At 38.2% G+C, this 13,138-nt stretch overlaps 1 protein-coding gene across 1 annotated transcript in view; it reads left to right on the forward strand.

Moving 5' to 3' along the window:
• Positions 1-13,138, forward strand: part of LOC306652032 (suppression of tumorigenicity 18 protein-like) — a gene marked incomplete at its 5' end in the record, with an annotated part of 38,560 nt that overhangs the window by 7,068 nt on the left and 18,354 nt on the right. The window contains one exon of the mRNA XM_079125088.1: positions 10,921-11,120. Within this exon, the coding sequence (XP_078981214.1) occupies positions 10,921-11,120 (200 nt within the window). The remainder of the gene's footprint in view (positions 1-10,920; positions 11,121-13,138) is intronic.

A 13,138-nucleotide genomic window follows, 5' to 3' on the forward strand; every position in this document is an offset into this window, starting at 1 on the left:
GGTTTAATGAGTTTGAGGGCAAATCCAAGAAATGGATCTTCTGAGATCTGTCAGATCCCAGTGCTCTTAGCAGGGAGGAAAGTGAATACCCTCATCCTCAAGGGAGGAAAGGGAGTGGCATACCATGGCATTTGCTGTAGTCTGTACTCCCACAGCTTTAATCCACTTGCTCTGTCTTAAGTTCATTGTCTACGTGCTCTCACACCTCTCCTCTCCATCCCTGCCCAGTACTTCTGCTTTACTTGGTGGCATGATTCACATCTTCATCATTGAAGCATCTGAGCCCCTGAACACCATGACCTTCAGTTACTCTGGGTGGTGACCTATTGATTTTCTGTCAGATTTTGGCCACGAACATCTAGGAGACACCTTGGTGTGAGACTTGGGTGCCAAATACATCCTTTCCTGTTCCCAGATCTAGTAACAGCCTTACTGCTTCTAGTGGTCAGTGTCAGTGACTTCTGTAGGGATGATATCTCAGCATGAGGAGCCCAAGTGAAAGATAGTCAGAGCTTAAAGTTTAAGAGGACTCTTAAAGTGTCTCCTGGTGGAAGCCGTCTCACTTTTGAAATCAGACTCTTAAGACCCACAGAATTTAAATGGGAGGTAGGAAATGTACAAAGTCTACAAGTTGGTCACTGGGAGTCATGGTAAAAGAAATCACTTCTAATTCAGCCTTTTAGTTCCATGTATTCAAACTCTTTGAGGACAAAGCATTGCCTATGCTGCCCTCCAGGAAGGCACTTGATCTGAACAGGGTATTGCCTCCAAGCTAGCATTTCAGCCATGTCCCTCCATCCCTCCATCAGGGTATCAATTTATGGACTGTATACTGTCCCATCCTCTTCATGGCATTTGTGATTGTGTTCCCATGGTTATTTTTGTAAGTGGATTTCTGGGTCCAGTGAGTTTGATGAGGACTTGCTTGTACAGAAAACATTCTAGATGCCCTCACATAGTACTAGCTGAGGATCTGAAGTGGGGAAGGCAAACTCATACCTTGAATATGTTGATTCCAAGCCAAAGTGAATTGCTGCCCCTCCTAGAGTGGTCCTGTGGCTAGTTATTTTCCTCAACAAATGGAGTTATATTAGAGGAATCATGATATATTTCTTTTGGCAGCAGATTAGACATGGGCTGTGGGACTAGCATATTAGTCTTAACAGGAGTTTGTCCTGTTGGGTGTAACCAATGCCTCAACCTCTCCATTAATGCTACTCCATTAGTGACTATTTTGTCAGTCCTGGGAAGGCTGAAGACAGGCTGGTCATCATGTCTGGGTGAAAATTCAGTGTCTTTTCCATTGTGTGTTTGTGTATGTGTACTCTTTGGCAGTTGTTACCATGGAAGATTAAGACCATCAAACTCCATACTTACTCTTACCAAACCAATAACCTGCTTCTGCCTCAGACCTCCTATCCCTGACCTTCCAGATATTCCACTCAACTTCTTGTTCCTGACTGACAAGAAGCTATTATTTTCCCCAGGGACCCATATATTTTATTCTCTTGGCCAGTTTTTTCTCCCTATAAAGTGAAGAAAAAATGCACATGCACTCCTTCCCTGCAGCTATGCCTATCAGAATTTCTTTTGTCTGCACATTCAGAGCCCTCTGTAAGTGTTGTCCTACAAACCACTTGCAGATTCTACTGGACAGTGAGGCAACTATTTATAAACCAAGATGTACATTTCCTTTCTGGGTAGCTGGTAGGGAGAACTCCACACATATCTCATCTGTTGCAGTTGAGGGTGGTTGAGGGTAAACTACCATTCCCCCCAGCATCTACCAGAGGTCATGGAGCTCCTGGAGCTCCTGGCTGCCTGCTTGAGTGGCTCACTTGTCCCCTCTAGACTGACTCTTGGACCCTCCATCGTATGATAGATTTCTTCAGTTTTGTTTAACATTATGACCTGAGGACCTCATAGGATTTGATCCATGATGGTCAGCTCTGACTTCATAGGGAGGGATTTCATCTCTACTAGGACTGTTTCTGGTTGTAGTGTTCTTCACTGCAGATGACAGGGCTTGATCCAGTACCCTGCATGTCTTCACTGTGATTCTGCTGCTCAGTTTTAGCTCATCTGTCTCCCTTGTCTCTCAATGCAAAGATCAGAAAAGCATTCTCAATTGTGGAATATACAAATCCCAGATCTTAAACAGGCCAATTTGTCAATGGGTTTCTTGTCAGTGTTGGGAAATGTAAGATGCCATGATTTGTCCTTTTTCGTAAATCGGGCACCTGTTAGATTGCTGGGCCCATAAGCACTTCATCAATTGAATCTTTGCTAGACACACATTATACCTTTCAAGTGCAGATGTCTTTCCAAGGCCTCCAAAATACTTGTCACTTCTTGCTTCTCTGTTCTCATCAAGGTAATTCCATCAACATAATTTTTTTTCTTTCTTTATTATTTTTGTTCTTTTTAGATATAATAACAGTAGAGTATAATTTGACTTATTTTTACAAACATGGAGTACATCTTATTCTATAAGGATCCCCATCTTGTGGTTGTCCATGATGTACAAATTCACAGTGGAATATTTACACATGTATATAGGAGGGTATGTCAGAATCACTCCTTGGTCTTCTCTCTTCCCATCCCCTCTCCCTTCCTCTTGTGCCCCTTTATCTAATCTCCTGAACTTCCTCCACCTCCACACTTGTGTGTTTGTATCCACATATCAGAGAGAACATTTGACCTTTGGTTTTGCGGATTGACTTATTTTGCCTAGGATAATAGTCTTCAGATCCATTTTTCAGAAGATGTCAAAGCATTCTTTTTTTATGGCTGAGTAACATTCCATTGTGTATGTATGCCATATTTTGTTTATTCATTCATCTGCATGAACATGCAATATTAATGTGATGATCTGAGGGAGGTCCAATTATATAGGTCCCTTCAGAGTGCATGAAAATGGACAGCTGGGTTAACACAGCAAGATTGTAGATCAACTATCTCTTCCTTATCACAGAAAGGTTAACTCCTCCAGATTCTGCTTCTGCTTGGGATGGAGAAGAACACCTATGCCATGTCAGGGACATCAAACCATGTGCAAGTTATCCAAAAAGCTTGAGACCAGAATTGTTTTGAAATTTTGGGTATCTTGCAATATTTACGTATTCTAAGAGATATGCAGTATTTGGGGATCGGACCTAAATCTAAACACAGAATTCACTTGTTTTATAAATAGCTTATACAGACAACCTGAAGGTGATTTTGTACTAATGTTTAGTGCACTTACATTTTGATTATGACCTGTCACATGAGGTCAGATGTGAAATTTTACATTTCTAGTGACACATTGATCTTCAAAATGTTTTTGATTTGGGGGCATTTCAGGTCTCAAATTTTTGGATTTGGGATGCTCCACCTGTATTTGAGTCTGTGTTAATCTCCTAAGGCCAGAATCTTGTACTGTGGCATAGGAGCTACAGTTTGAAACTGCTTGTTTTGAGTTTGTGGTTGTCCACTGTCAACCTCCTGAGTCATTTATAGGGTCCACACTGGTGAATTAAATGGAAAACAATATAGACAAACAGCCTCACATCCTCTGATTTTTAAGAGTGGTATTCATCTTTACCATTCCCTCCAGAATATCATGTTCTGGATTTACTACTTGGATCATTGGAAGGAAGAAGTTTTAGAAAATTCCACTTCTGGTTTCCACTTTATGAACTCTTATGCTGCTAGCCAAGAAGCCAGAACATTTCTGTTACCATTATACCTATAGAGATGTGGCATGTAACTGAGAGGTGGGTGCGTCGAACCAACAGAGTATCTGGAACAGGGCTCCATTTGTGACCTGCCATTATTGTCGGCCACTCGAACAGGCTGCTATGGAGCTTCAGTCCTTTGGTATCAAATCAGATACTATAGAACCATCTTGAAATGCTTGCTCAAACTTTTCTAGCCAGGGCACTTGTTCTGCATGTACATGGCCATAGATGTTTAGGTGAAAGGATTAGCGGGGATGATTGCTGCATAGACTTGACTTTCTGTTGGAGAGAACTCCCTTGAGGTGAACTGGCCTCTCTTTTAGTCCTTGCTTCTGAGACTAAGAACTGCATCAGGCCCAGAGAGTTGGCAAGAGATAATGTCTCTTTATGGTATGAGTGCCCTGGCCCTTGTAAGATCACCATTCCAAGGATTCCTAGTTCTGTGCCCACTTCTTTCCTACTTTCTGCAGTGCCAGTTCTGTAAATCCTAAACTAGAGTGAACCGTTGTTTATCTAGGCTTTGAAAAGCCAATCTAGCAATATGGTAGTATGTCTCCCAGGTCCTTGGTGTAGTGTTAACTCCTATGACATGAGAGATGTCTTCTGCACCAGCTTTTCCATGTCCAGCTTGATGCTGCTCCATGCCTTGATCCTGCACCCCTGGGATCCAGCCCATATTTCTCCCTCAGCTCCTGCTTTGAGTCTCAGCTAAACCTGCAGGTGTATAGACCATTTTATTCCTTAGCGAGCCAAACATTGTTCGTGTTGACCTTGATTTTTGTTCGGAAAGCAAGGAGGGAAGTGGAAGTGCTTATTACCATGCAAAATAGAAATTTTGATATCATTTTCAGTGTGCTAAAAGAATAAGACCACTTCTGGGGTTCAGAAGATCCAGATTACTCTTAGAATTCAGTATTTTTTGAGTGTGTCAAACAAAATGTCTCTATCCTGCTTCCTTTTGCAGTGATCATGTATATTCAGCATGTTCCATAAAGAACATCTGACCTCCAATCCTCCCAAATCTTGAGTCTGAGTTTTCCTCAGCAGTATAAACTACAGAGTTTCAATTTTAAACCTTGCAGTCATTTCATTTTCTCTTACGACCCACCTCTAACCTGTCAATAATTCCATTTCTCCTCATTTTCCAAATAGAGTCTAGCCTGTCTCACCACCCAGTGGCCACCACCATAGTGAGGGTCACCCATCACGTCCCACTTGGATTATTGGGATACCCCCTCATCACTTTCTCCGTCTCTGCCCCCTTGTGGTGTATGGCTTGCTCCCAACACAGAGGCCAGGGTCACCCTACTAGCATACAGACCAATATGTATCACTCAAAACAATACAAAGCCTTCCCATATCACTCAGAGTCAAAGCCCCTAATGAGTAATGTATTTCTCAACACCGCCTGATCCTGTTATTTCTCTCACCTCATGTCTTGCAGTTCCCCACTGACTCACTCTGCTTGAGGATTCTCTGCTGTTCTTAATACATATGTGCACAGTGTGACCTCAAGAACTCTGTACTGGGTATTCCTTTTGCATACAGTTCCATGCCCCAGTCTTTCCACATGCTTTCTTCCTTATCTCCTTTAGATCTCTGCACTAAAATTTAACCATCTTGATGGGGCTCTTCCTGATCCCCAACTGGTGTAGTTTGGATCTGGTTTGGGTCATCCGAAAGTCCTTGTGTTAAAGACTTGGTGCTCAGCTGGTGCTCATTGGAGGAGGCAGAACTTTGAAGCAGTGGGCCCTGCAGAAAGTCTGTGTCATGGAGAAGTGCATCCTAGCTAGGAGATGAAGTTTGGCCACAGTGATGCCACAGTATACATTCCCTTGCCACAGGCCCGAAAGTAGTGGTCTAACCAGTCAGGGACAGAAACCTCCAGAACTGTCAGCCAAAATGTACCTTTCCTCTTTTTAAGTGGACTACCTCAGGTATTCAGTTACAGTACCTAATGTAAAGCTGTCTAATGTGCTATCTGAAAGTCTGACCCATTTTTACTGCACATTCCCTGAGCCACCTTTATTTCTTTTACAAAGTACTTAACTTCTAATTTTGTATACTTTTTTACTTAAAAACTCTAGGAAGAGAATCTTTTCTTCAGTTTTAATCAGTGCTGTACCTTTATTTGGCACTAAAAATCCATTTATTGAATGATATTTTCTTAAGTATATAAACTGAAAATATAGGAAGGACTGTCAATATAAATTGATGGTGTGAATAATTCTTAAGGTTTCTTTTACCAAGAGGTGTGCAAAAGCAGTAAAATCAAAAGTCAGTTATACCAATTAATAATCACTATCAAAGATAAAGATTTTATTTGTTTTGTTTTTTTCTTAAAGAATCATGGTATGGGAAGTAAATGAACTCAGACATGTTTCCTAACTTAAAATAATTTACATATTGGGTAATTATGCTAAATGTAGCATGGATATCATTTGAGAACATAGGCAAAATAAACTCTTAACTAAAACAATCACTTCTCTTTAATCATACTCTAGTCTTAATGCATGAAAGATGTCTTTCTATTCCTAGGTCAAAGAAAATGTTCCACAGAAGTATCTCAACATAATGGTGTGTTATACTATAAGAAAAAAAGAAGCTCATTCATAATTCTAGACCAAATAAATTGCATGAGTGGGTTTTATTTATGACCTCTACGAATAGGACTGATCATTTGGAAAGCTTTTTATAAATGGCTGTGATCATTCGCTGAATTAAGTCATGACTGTTTAAAGAATTATTGAATACTGTGATACAGCTAACTTGAAAAACAATCTTAAATTATAATTAATAAGCCAGAATTTAGGTCCAGACTGGCTGGGTTCTAATATAGATTTCTCCATTAATGCCTTTGATAGTTAATAACCTCTTAATCTTCAGAGACAATAACCCCAACCTCAGAGTTATAAGAATTCAGTGAGATGACACATGCAAATAATTGAGAACACTAGTTGGCACTTTGGGTTTGCATTCAAGAATTCAAAAAATTCAGAATTAAAAATAGTTGGAAAATAATTGTATTGTACCAAATCTGTATGGACTGTTTTTCTTACTTATATTCCCTAAACAATGCAGTCTGAAAACTGTTTACTTAACATTTATATTAGATATTAAAAGTAATCTATACATGATTTTAAATATATTAAAGAATGTAGATAGTATATATGTAAATTACACATAACTTTATATGAGACTTCAGAATATTGGTATTTGGGAGGGGAGGATTCCTTGAACCCATCTCCCAGAATTATCAAAGACAACTGTGCTCACTAACTCTTCCCTGAGGATCATCAGTTCCACAGGATTACATACCCACACTTGACGTCTGCTCCTTTGACTTTGTAAGTGTTGCTGACAATCAGTGGAACTTTGAATTCATATTATCTCATGCTGCAAATCGCCCTGCTAATTAATTTTCAGTGACTTTTTTGTTGAAAAAAGAAAAGAGGGGTGGGAGGGGTGGGACGGGTGGGGGAGAGAGAAAAATAAAAGAATGAATAAAACAACATTACCCTATGTAAATTTATGATTACACAAATGGTATGTGTTTATTCCATGTACAGAGAAACAACATGTATCCCATTTGTTTACAAATAAAAAAACCCACATGCATAGAAATCCATAAATTATAAAAATTATATATGTATAACATTATGAATTTTTGTGAGATGAACACAACCATGAAATCACCACCAAAAAACAAAGACATGGACCTTTCAGCAACCCAGCGGTTCCTTCATGATAACCCTGGTCACACATTACTGAAGTAGCTGGTCTCCTGTCTTTTCCACAGATATTAATTGTGCTGGTGTGCTGCTTTTAGAATCATATATTGTTCTTCTTTTGTCTGGATTCTTTCATTCAACTGTTAGTTCATAGAATTAATTGGTATTATTCATTTGGCTTTTCTTCATGCCTAAGTATCACTTGGGTGTTCTAATCGTTCACAATGTTCCACCCATTTTCCTGTCAAAGGACTATAGTTCCCATTTTGGACAGCATGTTTTTTACTACCTTTTGCTACACATAAAGACCCATTTCTCAGTTGTATACTTAGGAGTAGAATTTCTGGGTCTCTGGTCACATATGCTAGGTGAAACAGTTTTCCAAAGCCACCATTCACAGCCTACTACACCAACAGGGTGTGGGAATTCGAGGTGCTCCTGGTCTTGAGGACATTAGGGGTTGTCAGCATTTTTATTTAGCTATCCTGGTGGGTATGAAGGTACCTGAATGTGTGGAGACAAAAGAAATAGAACACCTCTTTATCTGTATATTGGCAGTGTCCTATTGTGAGATGACTACTCAAGTCTTTCACCTGTTTTATTAAGTTGGTAGCCTGTTTTTTTCTTTATTGGGAAGAATTATTGCACAATAATATACACCGTCATTTCTGATGTCTGTTTTGCAATGACCTTCTCCCATCCAGTGGCATGCTTTTTCACTCTCAGTGATATTTTATAATTGGTTTTGAAGAGTGTGCACATGTAGAATGGTGTGCATCTAAGAACAGAGCTCAGTGAAACATCATGCTTGAATAAACTGTCCAAGAAACAGAATATTGACAGGAAGCTCACCACACCGTTTCTTATCTTCTGATACACAAAGGATTTTAATTTCATTGTGCTTTGCTGAATCAGTCTTTTCCTTTAAATTTGTGTTTTTCTTTGTAAGCTTGACAAATATTTGCCTATCTAAGTTCATGAAGATATGGCCATACATTTTCTTCTAAAATCTTCATTGTTTCACTGTGGGAAGTTTTAAGTTCATAATTCTTCTCGGATCATTTATTGGACAACCCTCAATTGTCAATGGGTCATTCATTTTATTTTTTTACATGTGGTGTTATCAAACCCAGGGTCTCACACATGCCAGACAAGTGTGCTCCCACTAACCACAATTACAACCCTACAGGAGGTAACCTTCATTGGGCTCTAAACATACTGCTTTTTCCTCAGTTTTCTTTATTAAAGGAGATGACTTGCAACACCTCTTTGGCTTCTCCCTATTGCCAGCTCCACTGGCTGCTTGTTTTTAGGGATCATTATGAAATAAAATGGGTTCCTTGGAAACAAGCACTGTGATAATGCTGCAGATGGCCATGTAACCAAGATGGGTACTGATTGACAGGGGCAGGGGAGCTTCTTGTATAGCATGTGCATGCTGGACACAGGGATGCACAGCCTATGCAGGAAGAGTAGACTGGTGCCTGATTTCATGATGTTATGCAGTGTGGCACAGAATTTGAAACTCATGAATTGTTTATTCTGGACTCTTTTGTTTAATATTTTTGGATCCTATTTGACTATGGGTCATGAGCTGTGGGAAGATAGAATCTAATGGAAGAAGTCAACTGTATATACCACAAGGTGTATATATAAACATTGTTTTAGATCAGCCTAGCACTGTTGACTGAAAAAACATTGCTGTCCTCAGTGACACCTTTGCCATCCATTAACCATATGCATGTACGTCTATTTCAAGACTGAGTAGATGGAAGAGTTACTCTGCTCCATCTATTTATTTATGTTGGCACTATTGACAAACTATATTGAATAATATAATTTTATGATAAGCTTTTATTTCCAAGACTGGCAGTCTTCCAAATTGTTTTCATTCTTCAAAATTGTCTTTACTGTTCTTACTTCTGTTAATTTCCACAGAAATTATAGAATTAACTTGTTCATTTCTTTTTTAAAAAGTGTTCTTGGGGTTGGATATGGATTACATTGAATCTGATATAAATTGGGGGAGAACTGAAATCATGCTATACTGAAAAATTTATTCTATTCTATTTTATTCATTTATTTAGATCTTTAACTTTCTCGGTATTTTCTTTGTTTTGTATGGGTTTTACATTTCTTTTGTAAGATTTATCCCTAGGATTTCCTATGTTCATGCTATTTTATTTCTTGTTTTTATTTTCTAATTGTTTGTTACTATTTTAGAACAATTGATTTTTTAATAGTAACATCACTAGCTTTCCCTCTAACACAGTGTGTGTCTGCAAATAATTTCTTTTATCTTTTCAGTCATTATACCTTTTTCTTTAAATTTTTCTGAGTCTTATTAATGCAAATTCATACTTGGCCCCTTTTAATTAGTATGTGATATTCTGCTTAATTTGAAGAAATCAGTGGAAATGCCTACTATGAATTTTCCATGAAAATATTGGAACATATAAATGGTTTCCTTAGACTCAGGGTCTCATAATCTCCATTTATTTTTCTGTATAATCATTATTGAGCACTCAGACTATATCTGTGGGTATACCTATTCTTTTTTTGTGTGTTTGTACTTTATTTTTAATTTTTATTTATTTATTTTTATACCTATTCTTTTAAAATTGTTTTTTTATCTTGTGACAAGTTGCATTGGGACTTTATTACTGGAAAAGCAGAAAGACTGTGCTTGTTGGACAGAATTTGGGAATCTGCAGTTTTTTTTTTTTTTTTTTTTTTTCTGAAGTCTGAAAGTTCAATGAATTTATCCCAAATGTGATTCCAGAACTGAATCTGGCTCTGTAAATTCAGATCCTGTAAAGCTTTGTGTGTGTGTGTGTGTGTGTGTGTGTGTGTGTGTGTGTGTGTGTGTATGTGAGAGACAGAAAGAGAGAGGGGGTGAGAGAAAGTGGTGGGGGAGAGACAGACAGACAGAAACTGGAAATGGGTCATTTGGTTGTTCGTAGCTGGTCCCCTCACTCAGGCACCCCCTCATTCCCTCATTCAAGTCCTATCCAAAGACCTGTGGCATCTCCAGTTCAGGGCACAGCTATGGCAAAGATAAGCAGATTCTGTGGCAAATAACTATTTGAAAAAATTGTAATTTATCCATACTGGCTGCATATTTTGTATCTGGTAGTAATTTCTTCACATCAGCTGTTTCTTAGGATTAGAAGACCAAAGCAAATCTTTTTTCATCCCTCTCCAGGTATTCAGTGAAGTGCCAAGCAAAGCACAGGTTAACATATGCTTACTTAGGATGAAGGGTGTTTTTTTTTTTTTTCCCCAAAAAATATCTTGTGCTAGACAGTGAAATAGAATACACACTGTTCAATGGATCCCACAGACAAACTGTTCATGTTAGTGCCAATTGCTAACCCTAAACCATTGGTCCCAGGATTCCAAAGGCTTTGGCTAAAGCCAGATTCCAAATACCAGAGAATGCTATTTTACCATGTTCTTAATTTGCCCAGTTACTACAGCGCTGCCTATGATTGTGCCATGGCGAGAAAGAAGCGGGCTGAAGAGCAGGCTCTGGGTGTCCCGGTTAAGAAAAGGAAGTCCCTGCTCATGATGCTGCAGCACCACAGCCCAGACATGGACTGCAGGGTGTTCGGGGAGAGCAAGACCCAGGACGGCGGCCTCTCAGTGACATGTGGTCATGCTGATGCAGGTAGTGGCAACAGTGGCCTGAGGGCATCTGCTCCGTGGCATCAAGAAGCAGTCTTGATGTATGTAGAGATTGGGGTGGGTATGGCTGTAGAGTTGTCTTTGGGATTTAGAAGAAAAACCAAGCAATGATTTCATTCAGCATTCACCTCCTGAGGATGCATACTTTTAATTAGTACCTAGAGGGTCTTCAGATAAGCATCATGGTCCCTTCCCTGAGTCCCTATAGGGGAACTGTATGGGACATGACTCTTTCTGAAGAAAATAAAAGCCTTAAAGATGAAGAGTGTCTTTTGTATACAATATGATGAGTGTCTAATTGCTGAAGGACGCCTTCAGAGTATAGGTCTTATTTAAGCCTTAAAATACCTTTGTAATGATCAAGTTATCTATAATGCTCATTATAGTTAGACATTTATTTTTACTTGTTTATGAACATATATTGTCATCATTAGTATTATTTAGCCCCCCCAAAATGTAATTAGTAATTTAGCCCCCCAAAATGTAATTGGTAATTGGTATTAACACCATAAACCAAGGCAAACGGTTTGTGACTTTAATATTGCCCATATCTTTTTAATAACTATGCATAGTATTGGACTATAGAATTGACTTAATGTCATCATCCTGGTGACTCCTTCAATAGGAAAATTTTATAGAAAGTGTATCACTGTGCCTATTATTTCTAAAATAAATCATAAATTTATCTTCAGGTGCACATTATAATTCATGAATTAGCTTCTTCACTCTCCTAAGCACTAGTTCATGCTTAGTGAAATGTGGTTATTTTGAAGCTTTAGAATCTGTTTCTCCCCAGCTCATAGCTAGTCTCAGTGGTTTCCTGGGGTCATATGTCTATAGGAGTTGGAAAATCACTGATGACTTGGTGCAGGACACTGAATCTGGAGACATGCAAGTCTCAAAAATTACAAAGAAGCAAATTTAAGCTAATGCTTAACTTAGCAAAAGATGAAATGAGGTGTACGCATGTTCTAATAATTCTGAATGTGAATTTCTAAGGAATCAAACTATACTAAATAATCCTTTTTTTGAAATTTTTATGCAAGGAGCACTAATATTCTTAGATTATAGCTACTTATTATTAATATTAACTTATTTATTATAAATATAACTATTAAAGTGTACAATTATGATAAACAGAATTATAGAAATAGCCTTTGGTATTAATTTAAAAGATATAAAAGTATATTGACTGAGCACAAATCTCAGATTAGATTTATTCTCTCTTGACTATCTTACCTTCTCAGGGCTCATCTATAAATTAGAATCATTCTCATCATTTTTTCATTTCCTCAAGATGGTCAGTTTTACTTGTTTCATGAAAATTACACGTTGGATCTAGTCTTAGGGAAAGTAATTGAATTATGGCAAATAGAGTTGAAGTCAGCTCACCTACCTGTCATTAATTAGCCAAATATTTAAGAAAATGAGTCTGATTTTGCATCAACATTTTCTCATAAGTCATTGAGGCCAAAAGACTGTCTAGGTTGGTGTCTTCTCGCCTTCGCTGTAGCTGTTGTTCATCATGGATATCAGCCAGGTGATACATTGCTGAAACCTATTTGGGTAAGCATTCAGTTACAGGTACTGAAGAACACATATGCAGGTTTAAAAATGCTAATAAGTATGTTTATATTTAGTATTAGAATTCGTACTAAAGATATTGAATATACTGAAATTGCAGCAGTAGTGGCCATTATTTTTTAGTTTTTCATATATTCCAGGCACACACATTATATCACTTATTCCATTTTACAGTACTACAAAGTATGTATGATTGTGGTCACAGTTTTACAGATGATATCTTTGAGAATCAGAGACTCAATGCTGATGGTAACACAGCTTACAGGTGTTAGAAATAAAATAATTAAGAAACAACTGGAAATAGAAGCAAAATAATTATTTTCCAGTTAGTCATGTTCTGTAAAACAGATCATGACTTTCCTGCCTTTGTCTACCTTCAGATTGCAGACTGGGTGAAGTTTTCACAGCATCAAATCA

This window comes from Sciurus vulgaris (assembly GCF_902686455.1).
Source record: "Sciurus vulgaris genome assembly, chromosome: Y".
Taxonomy (NCBI): Eukaryota; Metazoa; Chordata; class Mammalia; order Rodentia; family Sciuridae; genus Sciurus; species Sciurus vulgaris.